The 16,781-nt window shown below is 47.4% G+C and overlaps 1 protein-coding gene across 2 annotated transcripts in view; it reads left to right on the forward strand.

The window, feature by feature from the left end:
- DVL1 (dishevelled segment polarity protein 1) overlaps positions 1 to 16,781 on the forward strand; it is an 82,631-nt gene that overhangs the window by 58,346 nt on the left and 7,504 nt on the right. The window contains exons 6-14 of one of the 2 annotated variants that reach the window (XM_058161465.1): positions 811 to 904; positions 1,840 to 1,909; positions 2,491 to 2,630; positions 3,658 to 3,734; positions 4,508 to 4,575; positions 5,928 to 6,077; positions 7,911 to 8,042; positions 11,500 to 11,667; positions 13,700 to 13,906. In XM_058161465.1, coding sequence (XP_058017448.1) covers positions 811 to 904; positions 1,840 to 1,909; positions 2,491 to 2,630; positions 3,658 to 3,734; positions 4,508 to 4,575; positions 5,928 to 6,077; positions 7,911 to 8,042; positions 11,500 to 11,667; positions 13,700 to 13,906 — 1,106 coding nt within the window. The remainder of the gene's footprint in view (positions 1 to 810; positions 905 to 1,839; positions 1,910 to 2,490; positions 2,631 to 3,657; positions 3,735 to 4,507; positions 4,576 to 5,927; positions 6,078 to 7,910; positions 8,043 to 11,499; positions 11,668 to 13,699; positions 13,907 to 16,781) is intronic. The other variant, XM_058161466.1, reaches the window with a different exon arrangement.

Raw genomic sequence — 16,781 nt, forward strand, 5'->3', positions numbered from 1 at the left:
TGTCTCCCCTTATTTGTTTTGGTGCAGTATTTGTCTCCTTAGGATCATGCAGAACTCCAGCACCAATTCAGTAGAACTTCTGAATCCATTTCCCAGGCTGAACTGAAATTTGAAATGGAGTCAAATTGCCTCTTAACGGATTTGATTCTGGAGAAAGACTTTTGTGAGTGCAAAATCTCACTTTCTCTCCAGAACAGTTTGGAAAATCAAATCGGCCCACTTCAGTATTTTTGGATGTAAGATTCCAAGTGACTCCATTCAGCGGATTTATAACGTGAAGACCTGGGAGTTATTTTTCCACTAGGTAATTCAGTCTCAGGACGAGAGTAGATCTGATCCAATTGTTTCTCCTTGGTGAAAGAAACAACAATATTGGGCGAAAAAGAACTGCTAAAGCCTTGGAATATTAAATCTGTAAATAGGGCTTGCTCTTGACACATAAAATTCTTTCCTAACTTTAGTAAAAAAACAACAACAACAACTGATCATCAATTCTTCAGTTTATGGGAGGTGGTTGGATTAGTTCCAGTCTGACCCGCCTGTTGAAGCCAAACAGAATTGAATTAAATTAATGATTTGGAGCTAATCCATATTCCTCCATATTCTCTCTTTCTCTCTCTCTCTTTCTCTCCCACTCCCTCCCTCTCTCTCTCCCTCCCTCTCTCCCTCCCTCTCTCCCTCCCTCCTTTGCTCTCTCTCTCTCTATCCATTCTTCCTCCCGCGGCCCAGAAGCACCAACCATCCAAGAACCGAAGCGGCTGAGCTGTGCTCTGCTTTCTCAAATCCGGCCCTCTTTTCTTCTCCCTCCAGGCTGAGTAGCTCGACGGAGCAGAGCACGTCATCCCGTCTGATTCGGAAGCACAAGCGCAGGCGACGGAAACAGAAAATGCGACAGATCGACCGGGTGAGAGGCTGGGATTGCAGCGCTTGTCAAGTCTAGGTTGAAAATGTCCCAGCGGTTCCTCTTCTTTGGATCAGGCTGACATTCCCAGCTTGGGTGATGGTCTCTGACGTAGGTCAGAGATGGCTTCAGCGAGTGGTGGCAAAGATAGCGTATAAAAATCAACATTAGAAATTAAAACATTAAATTGGGGTTAAAAATTGCAAAATTATAGAACAGGGGTCTCCGACCTTAGTAACGTTAAGGTTTGTTGGACTTCAACTCCCAGAGTTCCTCAGCCAGCTTTGGTTTGCTGGCTGAGGAACTCTGGGAGTTGAAGTCCACAAACCTTAAAGTTACTAAGGTCGGAGACCCCTGTTATAGAACAATTCAACAGGTTTTTTTATGGCCTTACAGAAAGCACTGTGGCATCTGGTTCCTCCTCTTCCTCATTTGAAGCCATCAGTCTCTTGTCCTTCTACAGAGGGGTCCAACCGTGGCTTTGTGGTCTTGTATGGGGGCCCCAGAGGACCTTACAACTCTGGGGCTGGTTCATCCCTTGGGGAGCCCCACCTCGCCTGTAATAATCCAACACTAAATGGCCATCTTAGGCTCCCCCCCGCCCCCTTGTTTTGATGTTGAATCGTTCAATAATTTTGCAAATTTTTAACCCCAATTTAAATGTTTAATTTCTAATGTTGATTTTTGATACGTCGTCATATTTATCAGTTATATTATATCGCACACTGCCCAGAGCCCCTCTTTGAGGGAGATAGGCGTATTCAGAAATACAAAATACATAAATAAATAAACTTGTGACGAGCAGCAGGTACTCGCCGCTGGTGAATGGCAGGCACTCCCAGACAACCTGGGGTGTTTTGCAGCTGAACTCTGGCCGCCAAGAATTGGAAGCTTTGCCATCTTGACTCTCTTTCTCTCTCTCTTCTTCTGTCTTCCAGTCTTCCTCCTTCAGCAGCATCACCGATTCCACCATGTCCCTCAACATCATCACCGTCACCCTCAACATGGGTAAGCCCCACTGGGCAAGATTCGTGGGCACTGAAATCTTGAGAACGCGAAAAATTATATTACGATCGGTGTCAAATCCGCATTGGGCAACTGCCGCCTTTCGCTCTGGTTTGGAGGTCACACAGGGAAAATGTCAGGGTTCCAAGTAACACCCCCAATGAAAGAAAACTCTGAGGCTTGAAGTTCCTCAAAGTTCCATTTGATTAGAGATGTCATATTGGCACATCGGGGAAAACCCAAATCGGAAAGCTTCCAGGTTTTCCCCACCCAAAGGAAAGTCCAGGTCCCTGCCCAGCTCCCACATGTCCATCATATGGTCCAATCCCAGCACTGTCCCAACTGAAGATGCCTCCCAGTTCTAGCCCTCCAGCTGCAGGGCAAGATGTCCTTGACTCTGAGAAAGGAATGTCATTATGACTACATATTGCCCCTGCTCCATACAATCCCCCCTCCCAGTTTCCCACAGCACTAAATGTGGCAGGCTTGAAGGCCCAATGCAAAAGATGTCTTCCAGGCCTGACAGAAAATCTGCTTTTAACACTCTTTGTGTACTATATTTTTGTTCTCTTTCCTGACGTCAGAAAAATACAATTTTCTGGGCATCAGTATCGTAGGACAAAGCAACGACAGGGGCGATGGCGGCATTTACATTGGCTCCATCATGAAGGGCGGGGCAGTGGCGGCGGATGGACGGATCGAGCCAGGCGACATGCTTTTACAGGTTGGTTGAGAAGGTGCAGAGGTGGGTTTCAGCAGGTTCTGACCGGTTCTGGAGAACCGGTAGCGGAAATTTTGAGTAGTTCGGAGAACCGGTAGTAAAAGTTCTGACTGGCCCCGCCCCCATCTATTCTCTGCCTCCCAGGTCCCAGCTGATTGGGACAGAATGCAGGGGTGAAATGTTCCTGGTTCGGACCGGATCGCTTGATCCGGTAGCGATGGCAGTGGGTGGTTTGGAGAACCAGTAGCAAAAATCCCTGCCCCCCCTTCCCCTCGCATGCCCAGCTGAGCCGCGTGATCAACAGATTTTTTTTTTACTTTTAAAAGCATTTTTTTGGGGCCCCCCGAAAAAATGCTTTTAAAAGTTAAAAAAAAAGCCTCTGATGATCGCATGGCTCAGCTGGGATCGTCAGAACCCTTTCAAAGCATTTTTTCTACAAGCTCTTCGGCCGAAGAGACTGTTAAAAAAATGCTTTTAAAAGGCTCCTCTGGCGATCTCAGCTGAGTTGCCTGATCATCAGAGGCTTTTAAAAGCATTTTTTTACAACCTCTTCTGCTGAAGAGGTTGTAGAAAAAATGCTTTTAAAAGTAAGAAAAAAAAAGTTGGCCACACCCACCCAGTCACATTAAACCCCCCCCCCCCAAGCCACACCCACAGAACTGGCAGTAACAAATTTCACATTTCACCTCTGACGGAATGGGGATTTTGCAGTATCCTTCCCCTGCTACGCCCACCAAGCCACGCCACGCCCACCAAGCCACACCCACAGAACCGGTAGTAAAAAAAAAATTGAAACGCACCACTGAGAAGGTGGCGGCAGAGGTGACTTCTTAAACCGGGCCTCATTTTCCTCCCTTGGCATGCCCGCTTTCTCATTTAAATTTTGAAGGGCTGTTTCCATATAAGGCCCCCACCAACCAGCCAGCCAGCCAGCATTCGTGAGGATGATGGGCAGTGTAACCTGAAAAAAAATAGCATTGGGGAAGGTTTGGGCCGCGTCCTTGCTGATCCATACACTGATATGTTGCAGGTGAATGAGGTAAACTTTGAGAACATGAGCAACGATGATGCTGTGCGGGTTTTACGGGAAATTGTCTCCAAGCCCGGGTGAGTAAATGAATGAGGGAATACTATCCAAGCCGTGCTGCTTCTCTTCCTAGCGAAAATAAAGCTTAGGGCTTGAGCAGGGAGGAAGCCAGCTTCTTCCGTTTGGCAAATTTCTGTGGATTCTGACTAATATTTCTTTCTTTTGTGGGCGCCTAAGATTTGAGACACGGTGGCTCAGTGTCTAAGACGCTGAGTTTGTCGATCGAAAGGTCGGCCGTTCAGCGGTTCGAATCCCTAATAATAATAATAATTTACTTTATTATTATTATTATTTACTTTATTCATTAAACATGAAACTCAGTCAACTGAACATTCAAAAATGCATCACAAATACCACTGACTGGTGCTAGTGATTGATAGGGGTTGCTGCCAGCGTCCTTGGTATCAACCAAGTACCTTCTTAAGATGTACGATGTTCCAAGTAGTGCAGTTTTTTGCAGTTCCACTGGTGTTATTGCAGGAAGCTGCAATTGGTTGATGTATCTTATACAATTCTTGGACATGGTGCCAAGTGCCCCGATGACAATGGGTACCACTGTGACATGTTTCATCCATAGCCATGTAGTTTCGATGGCCGGGCCGTGATATTTCGTGATTTTTTCCAGTTCTTTTTTTCCGACTCTGGCATCTCCTGATACCGCGATGTCAATAAATTGTACATTGTTGTTGTTGTTATTATTGTTGTTGTTATTATTATTATCATTATTATCATTATTATCATTATTATCATTATTATCATTATTATCATTATTATTATGGTTTTCTTTTCCCAGACCCATCAGCTTAACAGTGGCCAAATGCTGGGACCCTACCCCCAGGAGTTACTTCACAATCCCCAGGGGTGAGTGACCACTCCTTGCTACAGTTTTCGGCGTTAAGGAATATCAAGTATTTTTTTAGTCAACATCCTTCTACGTTTGGTAAAAATTGCACAGAGCAATGCTTCATATTCATATCGCTTCTAGCCGAGATGGGTAGCCTATGCATTTAATAAATAAATAAGTAAATAAATAAATATTTGGGAGCGCCTTACTCTTGTTACCAAATCTTCTCAGACTTTTTTTTTTTATATAGGAATATGATGATGGTGAGGTATGTCTTAGTTTTTCCTGTATTGTAAATATAGACGTTCTATAGAGAGCCAAGGAAGATGTTTTGAAATCACCCTGATGGTTAATGAATTGTTTGGTTTCCTTGGGTGATCAGAAATACAGTAATATGCAGGGATGGAATTCAGTCAGTATTCTCTTTCTTTGAAAGATAAGGGAGGTTCAAAAATGCTCAATATGAATGAATGAATGAATGAGTGAGTGAGTGAGTGAATGGATGGATGGATGGATGGATGGATGGGCAGGTTGTGGCAATGGAGGAAAACTATGCCAGAGGAAGAGAGATCAATTTTTAATAGCTTACCATGGTGCAGCTGCAGGGACGTGGTGGCTCAGTGGCTAACACGCTGAGCTTGTCTATCGAAAGCTCAGCAGTTCGAATCCCTAGTGCCATGTGACGGGGTGAGCTCCCGTTACCTGTCCCAGCTTCTGCCAACCTAGCAGTTCTAAAGCAGGTAAAAAAATGCAAGTCGAAAAATAGGGACCACCTTTGGTGGGAAGGGAACAGCATTCCGTGTGCCTTTCGCCTTGAGTCATGCCGGCCACATGACCACGGAGACGTCTTTGGACAGCGCTGGCTCCTCGGCTTTGAAATGGAGATGAGCACTGCCCCCTAGAGTTGGGAACGACTAGCACATACGTGCGAGGGGAACCTTTACCTTTATGGCGCAGCTATACAGTAGATCATAGCCCATCTTAGCTGATGCAGGATTTTTGTCCGGTTAGTTCTGGAGGAACTAACTAGGAAAGCTCAAGACAAATAGGCAAAACATCCCCTACCAGATCAAAAGCCCACTGCTTCTGTGCTTACTAAGAGCTGAGCTTGATTGAAGGAATCCATACTTTTTGAAAACATTGGCAATCTGCGTTTTCGAGCTGGCTGTAGAGAAGGGGATTCCCCCCCCCCGCCCCTTCTGTGATGTGGTTAGAAGCGCGGGCTTGTGAACATTTCGCATGGCCTCTTGGTTCAAAACATTATTATTCTCCCCCCCACTGAGGTTGAAACTGAAACTGAAACTGAAACAATGTTGGGCTGACTGCTTTGTTTTTCTTCTTTCCTTCCTCCTCCTCCTCCTCCCTCCAGCTGAGCCGGTGCGGCCGATCGACCCCGCGGCCTGGATTTCTCATACCACGGCTTTGACGGGAGCGTACCCCCGTTACGGTATGAGTCCTTCCATGAGCATCATCACTTCTACCAGCTCCTCACTAACAAGCTCAATTCCCGATTCGGAAAGTAAGTCACCCTGCCGCCAGGACCAGGCAGGTTTCCTTCCTGCGCAGGGCTGGCAGAGTAGAGATAAAAAGAGACAGTGCCCTCTCCCACCACACACATCACACTGGCCCTCAAACCTTAACCCTTCCCCCAAATAAATACACATTAAAATGATTTCTGGCCCTTTAAGAGAGAGGAGCCCTAAAAGAAGACCAATTCTTCTTTGCCCAACAATCACCAGTCCAGACGCTTAGTGCACTCTAGGATTAAAGGGCCTCTCTGAAGGTTCCCATCCAGAGCAGTTCTTTGGTCGGAAGGGAGCTTAGAGGTCCTCTAGTCCAGGGGTCACCAACCTTTCGGACCTCAGGGACCACTAAATTCATAATTTTAAATCCCGCGGACCACTAATGTGATCTGCTTACTGACTGGCTGGGTGGGCGTGGCTAGGTGGTCATGTGACTAGGTGGGCGTGGCCAACTTGATGTCACTTGCGTCGAGGGGTGCCTCTACTCGCCCCTCCCCTCCCAGCCACTCCTTGCCTGCCTACCTGGGCTCCTTAGGGCCCCAACAGGAAGCAGCTGTTGGAGCTAAGCAGCCACCAGGAGAAAGAGTTGGCAAAACAGGATCTGACCGAGAAGGAGGCTCAGTAGAAGCATCTCACTGAGGACTAGGAGCATAGGCTTTCCAAGCAGAGGGAAGACCTGCGGGAGTGCAAGGCCAGGTACCGGCGCCTGGAGGCTCAGTGGGCTGAGATGGTCAGCCAGTTCCAGGCCATGATGCAGTCCCACTGGAACGAGGCCCTCCGGTTCTTCGCCACCAGCGGCGCTTCCCTCCAGCCTTCACCCAAAGCCCCACACCAGGAGACCAAAGCAGACCCCCAAGTTGGAATTTCACTTTATAGGCCAGGGTCTCCTCCTTGAGCAGGAGGTTGGATTAGATGACCTCTAGAGTCCCTTCCAACTCTGTTCAAAGGAAATGAAACAAGACTCGGAATTACGGCAGTCAGCAGCGCCCACCCACCTCCCTTTCCGACGGTCAACACGGCAAAGCCAAAAAATCCACACCGCTTTTCTTGCTACTAACCGAACTGCCTCCATCATTTAGTGTCCTCCGGTCAAGGCTTGGTTGCATCCAGATGCCAGGAGCCTTGGGGGATGGGTGGGGGCAAAATAGCCTGGGTGGGGCGTCTTGCATTACACTGCCTGAGCCATTTGAACGTTCGTGTTCTGTTCCTCATTTTGGGCTGCAATATTATGACGGCTGGTTAACCAGATGTGTAGGCTAGATTTGGCCTACCTACCAAGTCTATCCCAAGGATGACAGATTTACAATTTATTTACAATTTCTGAGCACAGAGCGCAGTTAAAAAAAAAAAAAGGCCTAGGAAGAAAACTCCCACCGAAGGAAAAGGACACGGTGGCTCAGCGGCTAAGGCGCTGAGTGTTGTGACCTAGGTTCGAGTAGTTATTACCAGACACAAATCGGTCCTAAACAGACGTATTTTATTAGAACAAATGAGAATTACTTCATTCCCAGCTTAGTCCAAATGAAGCCCGAAACAAAGTCCTTCAGAAAAAGTCCTTCGGCCTTATCACAAAACTTTGTCTTCTTTGGCACCCTGCCCAAGTCCCACAAAGTTCAGAAACAAGCTAACCAAATCTGATTTTATTATGGTCACACACAGACACAAACACACACACACCCAAAGCAGAAATTTCCCTTCCATTCTCGCAAGAGGCTGCCCCTGTGTGAGGTTGCTTTCTTTCCCTCTGCCTTGCTCTTCTTTTTCCTCTCCTGACCAATCCTCCTTCCGCGGAATCAGCATCTCCGATCTTCCTTCCCCCCCCCTTTCAGAATTGGACGAGACTCCGTTGACAGTGAAAACCGACATGGCCACCATTGTCAAAGTGATGCAGTTGCCGGATTCAGGGCTGGAAATTCGGGACAGGATGTGGTTGAAAATCACCATCTCCAACGCGGTGATCGGTAAGCTCTTCCCAGTTCGGTATTCAAATGTCTCCCAAGTTTTTTTTTTCTTTTCAATGCGGCTATGAGGAACCAGGTAAAAAATAATTTGTTTGCCCTCAGCAACTCCCACCCCCTAGGGCCGTGTTTGTGAACCTCTGTGTTCTTTCCCCCCTCGCCTCAGTCCGAGTGATGACTTAATTAGCCGACAACTATCAGCTTCTGGCAGCAAACTAGCGAGTGTCTGCCGAGTGTCTCTGTTATCTCGCTTGATGCCGATGGGTCAACCAGGAACAAACAGTACTTCAGCTCTAGTTAAGCAGTTGATTTGCCTGCTACGAAGAAGCATAGCAGCCCTCACTGCTTTTATATCCTGTGGGGTGTGGCTCCATGACTCAGCACTTCCTAGGCCTGCCCCACCCCTGCTTCTGTTGTTCCCGCCTCTCCTGCCTATGAAACCTAGGGTCCAGCCAGGCCTGATTGCCATCAGTCGGGTCTGGAGGCGTGGCCTGGGGGGAGGAAAGAGTCAGGGGACGGAGGCCTCATTATCTCTCCCACCTAGCCTGCCTCTGGCTCCTGGAGCTGAGCCAGGGAAGCCGGTGCTCCAGAGGTAAGTCCTGATGGCCCTTCCCCCTCACTTTCTGGCAGGGCCCCCGGCTCGGGGGGGCGCAGACAAAACACTCTGCAGTGGTGGTTTCTAAGCAGTTTTACCACCAGTTCGGTTCATGCACATGCTTTGCGCGTGATCGCCACGCACCTGCTTGCTACGCTCGCACGTGCGCCGAACTTGCGCTTTGCGCAAGCGCATTTAATAAAAATACAGCTGAGGCATGGCAATCCACTCTGCCATGCCTTACAGCTGGGCTAAAAACGAAGGAATAAAGGTATGTATAGCGTGGGGATGAGCGAGAGGGCCCAATTGACAGACGGAGAGAACCGGTTCGCTCACAGGTCAAGATTTCCACTACCAGCTCTCCCAAACCAGGGAGAACTGGTAGCAACCCACCACTGAAACTCTGGCACGTGTGCCTGAAGTGGCACGAGGAGCCATGTCGCCTGGCACGCATGGCGTCGCCCGTTCCTCCTCCGGGTTTCTGGCGTGCAAGCATCTGCGACGATCCACTGGCCTTTTTGCATGCGGCAGTGCCGAAAACTTGAAGAGCTGGTCTTCCGTTTTCCTCTGGGAGGATGTGCGCCGGCCGGCTGATCGTCGCATATGCATACGTGCCAGAAAGCCGGAAGAGTAGCTGGCTGGAACCAGAACTTCAGTAGCTGAAACTGGAAGTTCATTTTCGGGGGCGCGCATGTGCCCTGGGCTCCTCTTCGTGGGTTGTGGCCCAGATGCGCACTCGGTGCCGAAAAGGTTCACCATCACTGCCCTAGGGAGATACACCTGGTGGGTCCCAGAAGAAGGGCCTTCTCTGTGGTGGCTCCCTCTCTCTTGGAACATCAAACACCCCCCCAAAGATTAGAATGGCCCCCGCTCTGTCCCTCTTCCAGAAGGCGCTGAAGACCTGATTATGCCAGCGGGTTTGGGGAACGCAGAGTGAGGTGGAGCCCATTCAATGGCTTGTGTAATATGTTTTCACCAGGGCGGGTTGTGGAGGGTTATTTTATTATATTTTATTAATTGATTACATGATTCTCTTTTTATTATTGTTTTTTATATGAGGTTTTTATGTTCTCGTAAGTCGCCTTGAGTCGCCATGTGCGAACAGGTGGCAGTATCAACCTCCTAAATAAAACAAATAAAATAAATAATAAACTTCCTGTGGAAGCGTTGCTCAGGATTTTATCCCCGATCAATCCAGAATGACCCCGGACATCCTTTGGGATTTACAAAGAAAAGTTTCATTGCCTAGGTTTGACAGATGATTAGAGGATAACTCAGGCTGTACCTTGGCAGTTGTCAGAGTATCTGATTTTGAATGGCAACTTACAGTAGTCCCTGTCTAACGACCATATGTCTGTTGCTAAGTAAGACAGATGTCAAGAGAGTTGGGCCTCATTTTATGACTTATTTTGCCACTGTCGTTAAGCGAATCACCTACCCTCATTAAGTGAATCCGGCTCCCCCCACTGACTGACTGACTGACTGACTGACTGACTGACTGACTGACTGACTATCTATCTATCTATCTATCTATCTATCTATCTATCTATCTATCTATCTATCTATCTATCTCGAAACAGAGAAATGATAGATAGAGAGATAGAGATAGAGATTTACAGTAGAAATGATAGATAGATGATAGATAGGTAAATATAGATAGATAACTAGATGAAAGAGAAAAATGATAGATGGTTGGTAAGTAGGTAGGTAGGTAGATATAGATAGGTAGGTAGGTAGATAAAACTAGATGAGAGAGAGAGAAGTGATAGATAGATAGATAGATAGATAGATAGATAGATAGATAGATAGATAGATAGATAGATAGATAGATAGATAGATAGATAGGGTAGATTAGGTAGATAGGTAGATTATAACTATAACTCTATAGTCTGGTTCGGTTCTGCAACCCAACAAGAAAGACATAGACTTCAGAGGATAATTAGAACTGCAGAAAAAATAATTGCTACCAACCTGCCTTCCATTGAGGACCTGTATACTGCAAGAGTCAAAAAGAGGGCCGTGAAAATATTTGCAGATCCCTCACATCCAGGATATAAACTGTTTCAACTCCTACCCTCAAAACGACGCTATAGAGCACTGCACACCAGAACAACTAGACACAAGAACAGTTTTTCCCCGAAGGCCATCACTCTGCTAAACAAATAATTCCCTCAACACTGTCAAACTATGTACTAAATCTGCACTACTATTAATCTTCTCATCGTTCCCATCACCCATCTCTTTCCACTTATGACTGTATGACTGTAACTTTGTTGCTGGCAATCCTTATGATTTATATTGATATATTGACCATCATTTGTGTTGTAAATGTTGTACCTTGATGAACGTATCTTTTCTTTTATGTACACTGAGAGAACGTTTTCTTTTATGTACACAAAGTACACTATACTTTGGTGCGTATGCACCAAAGACAAATTCCTTGTGTGTCCAATCACACTTGGCCAATAAAAAAATTCTATTCTATTCTATTCTATTCTATTCTATTCTATTCTATTCTATTCTATTCTATTCTATTCTATTCTATTCTATTCTATTCTATTCTATTCTATTCTATTCTATTCTATTCTATTCTGTTCTATTAGGTAGGTAGGTAGGTAGGTAGGTAGGTAGGTAGGTAGGTAGGTAGATAAATTAGATAAATAGATAAATTAGGTAGGTAGGTAATAGGTAGGTAGGTAGGTAGGTAGGTAGGTAGGTAGGTAGGTAGGTAGGTAGGTAGGTAGATAGGTAGATAGATAGATAGATAGATAGATAGATAGATAGATAGATAGATAGATAGATAGATAGATAGATAGATAGATAGATAGATAGATAGATAGATATCTTTCTGCTTCTTCTTTGCAGGAGCAGATGTCGTAGACTGGCTTTACACCCACGTGGAAGATTTCAAAGACCGCCGAGAAGCCCGGAAATACGCCAGCAGCATGCTGAAGCACGGCTACCTCAGACACACTGTGAATAAGATTACTTTCTCGGAGCAGTGCTATTATGTGTTTGGAGATCTTTGTGGCAGTAAGTAGCCTCTGTGGCACGTCTCCTTTGGATAAAGCTGCTCTTTTGGGTAGTTTTCCCTTTGCTTACTTCGGCTGGCGTGTTCTGTTTTTGGTCTATTTGTATTTATGCACATGTCTCTTTCTACACAATTAGAAAAGGGGAACTCACCTTGAAATTAAAGCAAGCCCTTAATGTCAACCAATGGACTTTATAAACCCCCTCCAAAATTTTGCTATAAATTGGACCCTCCTCCCATCTGATATGATTCTGCAGGGAACTCCATGTAGCCTATAAAAGGTAAAGGTTCCCCTCGCACATGTGTGCTAGTCGTTCCCGACTCTAGGGGGCGGTGCTCATCTCAGTTTCAAAGCGGAACAGCCAGCGCTGTCCGAAGACGTCTCCGTGGTCATGTAGCCGGCATGACTCAACGCCAAAGGCGCACGGAACGCCCTTCCCTTCCCACCAAAGGTGGTCCCTATTTTTTTCCACTTGCATTTTTTACCTGCTTTTGAAACTGCTAGGTTGGCAGAAGCTGGGACAAGTCACGGGAGCTCACCCCCGTGACGCGGTGCTAGGGATTCGAACCGCTGAACGGCCGACCTTTCGCTCGACAAGCTCAGCGTCTTAGCCACTGAGCCACCGCGTGCCCATGTAGCCTTTACATTTGCTTCATAAACAATTGAGCTAGGTTTTTTTTGCTGATGGGAGCCCTGGGCAGGTGGTGAAACGGGCTTGTTTTTAAAACAAATCCACTATGGTCCAGATGACTCTCCTTTGCCAAAATAGCTTTCGTATCACGGAACTACTAAAAACTGGGGAGGGAACCAGAAAGCCTGGCCTGGCCAACCCTTCAACTGGACTTTGGAATGTCAGTGGGCATTTGAGATACTACAACGACTGTTTGCTGAGGAATGTGCCTGCCTCGGAGTTCTCATTGCTGGGGATGTATTACCTGGAACCTTGACACTTAAAACTATCAACTTCCCACGTGTCTCTCTCTCTCTATTTGTAAAAAACATCATCATTGCCTCTTTCCCATTCTTGCTTCAGTTGTGGACAGCAGCTATCTGACCGTGAGGAATCACGAAACAGCTGGTCTGTTCTGGGATGGGAGACCACCAGGAAATCCCAAGTGTAGATTGGGATTTATTTTTTTTAAAAAAAGGAAAAAGTGTTCCCCAAAAGAGAGTTGCAAGCTGCTTCCCTAACTCCTCCCGAGAGTCAAAACTTGCCGACTTAACAGATATTAGCGTTTCTATTGAAAAGACTTCCTTTCGTGGAGCGAAGAAAGGCCAGTTTGGTCTAGCGGTTAAGGCGCCTGGTAGAAACCAGGAGACGGGGAATTCTAGTCCCGCTTTAGGCATGAAAGCCAGCTGGGTGGGTGACTTTGGGCCGGTCTTTCTCTTGCAGCCCAACCCAACTCACAGGGTTGGTATTGTGGGGAAACAGGAGGAGGAAGAATGTTAGGGATAGTAGATACACTTGTCACCTTGGAGTTATTTATAAAAATAATAGAAGAATAAAGGTGGGATTTTTAAAAAAAAAATCTAAAAAATTAAAATTAAATTTTATCTGATCCAGTTTGAGGGAAAACTACTGGTTCTCAGGTAGGAGTTCACTCGAGCTCTCTGCTTATTGACCTGTTCTTCTCCTCCCTCCCCCTCTCTCCCTCTCTCCTGCTCCCTCCCTCCCCATCTCTCTCCTTCCCTCCTGCTCTTTCTCCCTCCCTCCCCCTCTCTCCCTCCCTCTCTCTCCCTCCCCTCCCTCCCTCCCCCTCTCTCCTCTCCCTCCCTCCCCATCTCTCCTTCCCCATCTTTCTCCTTCCTCCTGCTCTTCCTCCCTCGCCTCCCTGTCTCCCTCTTTCTACCTCCCTCTCCCTCTCTCCCTCCCTCCCCATCTCTCTCCTTCCCCATCTTTCTCCCTTCCTCCTGCTCTTCCTCCCTCCCCCCTCTCCCTCCCTCTCTCTCTCCGTCTCCGTCCCTCTCTCTCGCCCTCCCCCTCTGTCTCCCTCCCTCTCTCTCTCCCTCTCCCTTTCCCCCCTTTCTTCCAGATATGGCTGCAATGAACCTCAACAACGGTTCCAGCGGGGCTTCTGACCAAGACACCCTGGGCCCCCTCCCGCACCCCTCCACGCCTTGGCCGCTGGGGCAAGGTTATCCTTACCAGTATCCCCTTGGCCCTCCGTGTTTCCCGCCAGCCTACCAGGACCCTGGCTTCAGTTACGGCAGTGGCAGCGCGGGAAGCCAGCACAGCGAAGGTAGGCTCTCTCGGATGCCAGCTTCTTCTGCCTTCCTGCTCACCTGGCTGTTCCGCGTTCTTTCTTCCTCTCTCCCCGTCCCTGCGCTCGCTTTGCCTCTCCCTCCTCACGGACCCCTTGCGTCCATCTTGCACGGGGTTCCGACTCCTAGCTTACCGCCGCCAGGTCAGGGGACCGACGTTCAGCTGAGCTGCCCTGCCTGGATTCACACGGGTTCCTTAACCTGATCAGGGGAAACCTTTAGCAGCTGCAAACTGTGCTGATCCTTAGCTCGGTGCTCTTCAGATTGCGCCTCCGGGGTGATGCCTTTGCGATTCACGACACACCGTGCAAATGTCGACAAAGGGGTTTGTTCCAGCCAGCAAGTGTCCAAGGATGAGCATTGTTCCCAACAACAACAACAACAACAACCTGAATTCTGAACTCAGTGCTGGCTCTTGCAGAGCTCCCAGCTTGCCAGCAAAGTATAGGTGGTCCTTGACTTAACGACAGTTCAAATTGAAAAAAGTGACTCTATGACTTACAACCATTGCAGCATCCCCAAGATCACGTGACTGAAAATTCAGACACTTGGGACTCATGTTTATGACGGTCGCAGTGTCCCTCCGGGGGGGTCACGTGATCTCCTTTTGCGACCTTCTGACACGCAAAACCAAGAGGGAAGGCAGATTTATTTAACAATCATGTTACTTAACAACTGTAGTGGTTCACTTTAATGACTATGGCAGGAGAGGTCGTAAACTGGGGGCAAAACTCGCTTAAGAAATATCCTGCTTAACGACAGAAATTTTGGGCTGAGTTGTGGTTGTAAGTCAAGCAGTACTTTGTACGCAGCTGTTTTATGAGTGTATATGTGAAAAGAGGGCCAGAGTCATTTAAGTAGCTATTCTGGCTGATATGTGTTGTTGTTTTAAGTGTTGCTCCTCTGACGTTCCTCTTGGGTAAGGAACTTTGCTTTCGGTAATTGCTCTTCCCTTGTTTTATCCCGAGCAAGCCTTAGATTGAAGGATTCATAAAGGATTGGTAAGCATATTTTTTCCTCCCTTTCCAAAGCTCATTTTCAGTCCATGTAGATTCTCATCTCTTTTTCTTTCTCCCGTCCTCTGGAATTTTGAACTTGTTTCTCCCCGCTTCCTCATCTAAGTCCTTTAATTTTTTTTTTTTTTAAAAAAACCCTGTATTTAAAAAGCACCCTGTGCCCTGCCATTACTGCTTGCAGAATTCCCAGAGAATCAGAAACCAATCTCGGTTGCAGCTAGAACAGTGGTGGGATTCAGCCGGTTCGGACCGGTTCGGACGAACCGGTAGTAGCAACCTGCAGTGGGCTTCTGGATCCTATATCGCTGTGTTTTGAACGCTGCACATGAGCGAATTACTGTGTTGTTTGACACCGCGCGCATGTGTGGATGGCACGCGGGAGCGGATTGCCGTGTTTTGTGATGCCGCAAGCATGCGCGGATGGCGCGCGCACGAGAAAAGCATGCGTGCATGCGCGCACGCTCACATTTCTGGTCCTGGGCGAACCGGTTGCTACAATATGTGAATCCCAACACTGAGCTAGAGTTTTTCAAAGTCACAAGTCAACAATTTTAAATCACACCTCAACCTTTTGTGGACATTTCAGCACCATGGAAAGTTCTGTGCTCAGAAAGAGGTGGTTTCTAGAAGACATCACTCAGCAAAGTTAGCCTGTGTTGTGACCCAGGCCCAAGTAGGTAGTAGGAAACTCAGTCAGTGTAAAAACAAACAAACTTTATTCAAGCAGCTGAGAATTACTTCATTCTCAGCGTAGTTCAACTGAATTAAAGCAAATTCCTCCCAACACAAATTCCTCACTCCTATCACCAACCTTGGTCCAAGTAGGCAAACTGCCAAAGGCCTTTCTTGGCAAAAGTTCAAAAGACACCGATACAAATGCAACAAGACAAAGCTATCAACTTTCCGGCAAAGAGCACAAACGCCATTGCTGGTCTTTTAAGCCTTATGGGAGGGGCCAATCATCTCTTGGCCTTACTTCCGAGTTGTCCTTTTTGCTTGAGCTGCTCTTGCCTTCTGGCAACTCTTCTCATGCGTGCACTAGGAACAGGCTTCTCCTGTTCCTCTGCCTCACTACTGTCCGCCTCTGGAGGCTCTGGAGTCCTCACTCCCCAATGGCCCTGGCCCCACCTCAGCCTCCGATGCAGAGCCCTCTTCTGGGCCTTCCCCAGCCTCCAGGACTGGCCCATGCTCTTCCTCAGCCTCATGGTTGTCCGACTCCATTGCCAGCTCCGCAGGCTGCTGCTGGCAGACCACAACAGCCTGTGGGCAAGCAAGGATGGCAAGCTAGCTCTTGAGCTTTCGTATTTTGCTGCCGTTGAGCATCTTCCCAATGGAAGTTGACAATAGAAGGAAGGAAAAACAGGTAGCTGGAGAGGTGGGGGGATCCATCTAGTTCTTTTCTCAAGGAAAATACATCCAGGGAAGCCACTTTTCTGCTAGAAAGCCAATAGTCTGTTTTCTGTGTTAGGAATCCTATCACAACGCACTCAAAAGCCTCTCCCTCATTGTCCATCCCTGAATTTCTGAGCACGACCTTTGAAGATAGGAATCCAAGCACTTTCCTTTGTAACCCTAAAAGGTTTTATCTATTCTCTGCCTTGCAACTAATTTTGGAGCCCTTGCATTTTGGGGGGGGGAACATATTTTTTCTTAGTTCAGACTTCCCACCCCCAGCTCTCCTGCCTAAGGTTGATCGTTCAAAACAGCCAGTTCAGTGGGAACCAGGGGTGCTATTCAGCAGGTTTGGGCGAACTGGTAGCGGAAATTTTGAGTAGTTCAGACAACTGGCAAATGCCACCTCTGGCTGGCCCCAGAGTGCGGTGGGAATGGAGATTTT

The sequence above is a fragment of the Ahaetulla prasina genome, chromosome 18 (assembly GCF_028640845.1).
Source record: "Ahaetulla prasina isolate Xishuangbanna chromosome 18, ASM2864084v1, whole genome shotgun sequence".
Classification (NCBI taxonomy): domain Eukaryota; kingdom Metazoa; phylum Chordata; class Lepidosauria; order Squamata; family Colubridae; genus Ahaetulla; species Ahaetulla prasina.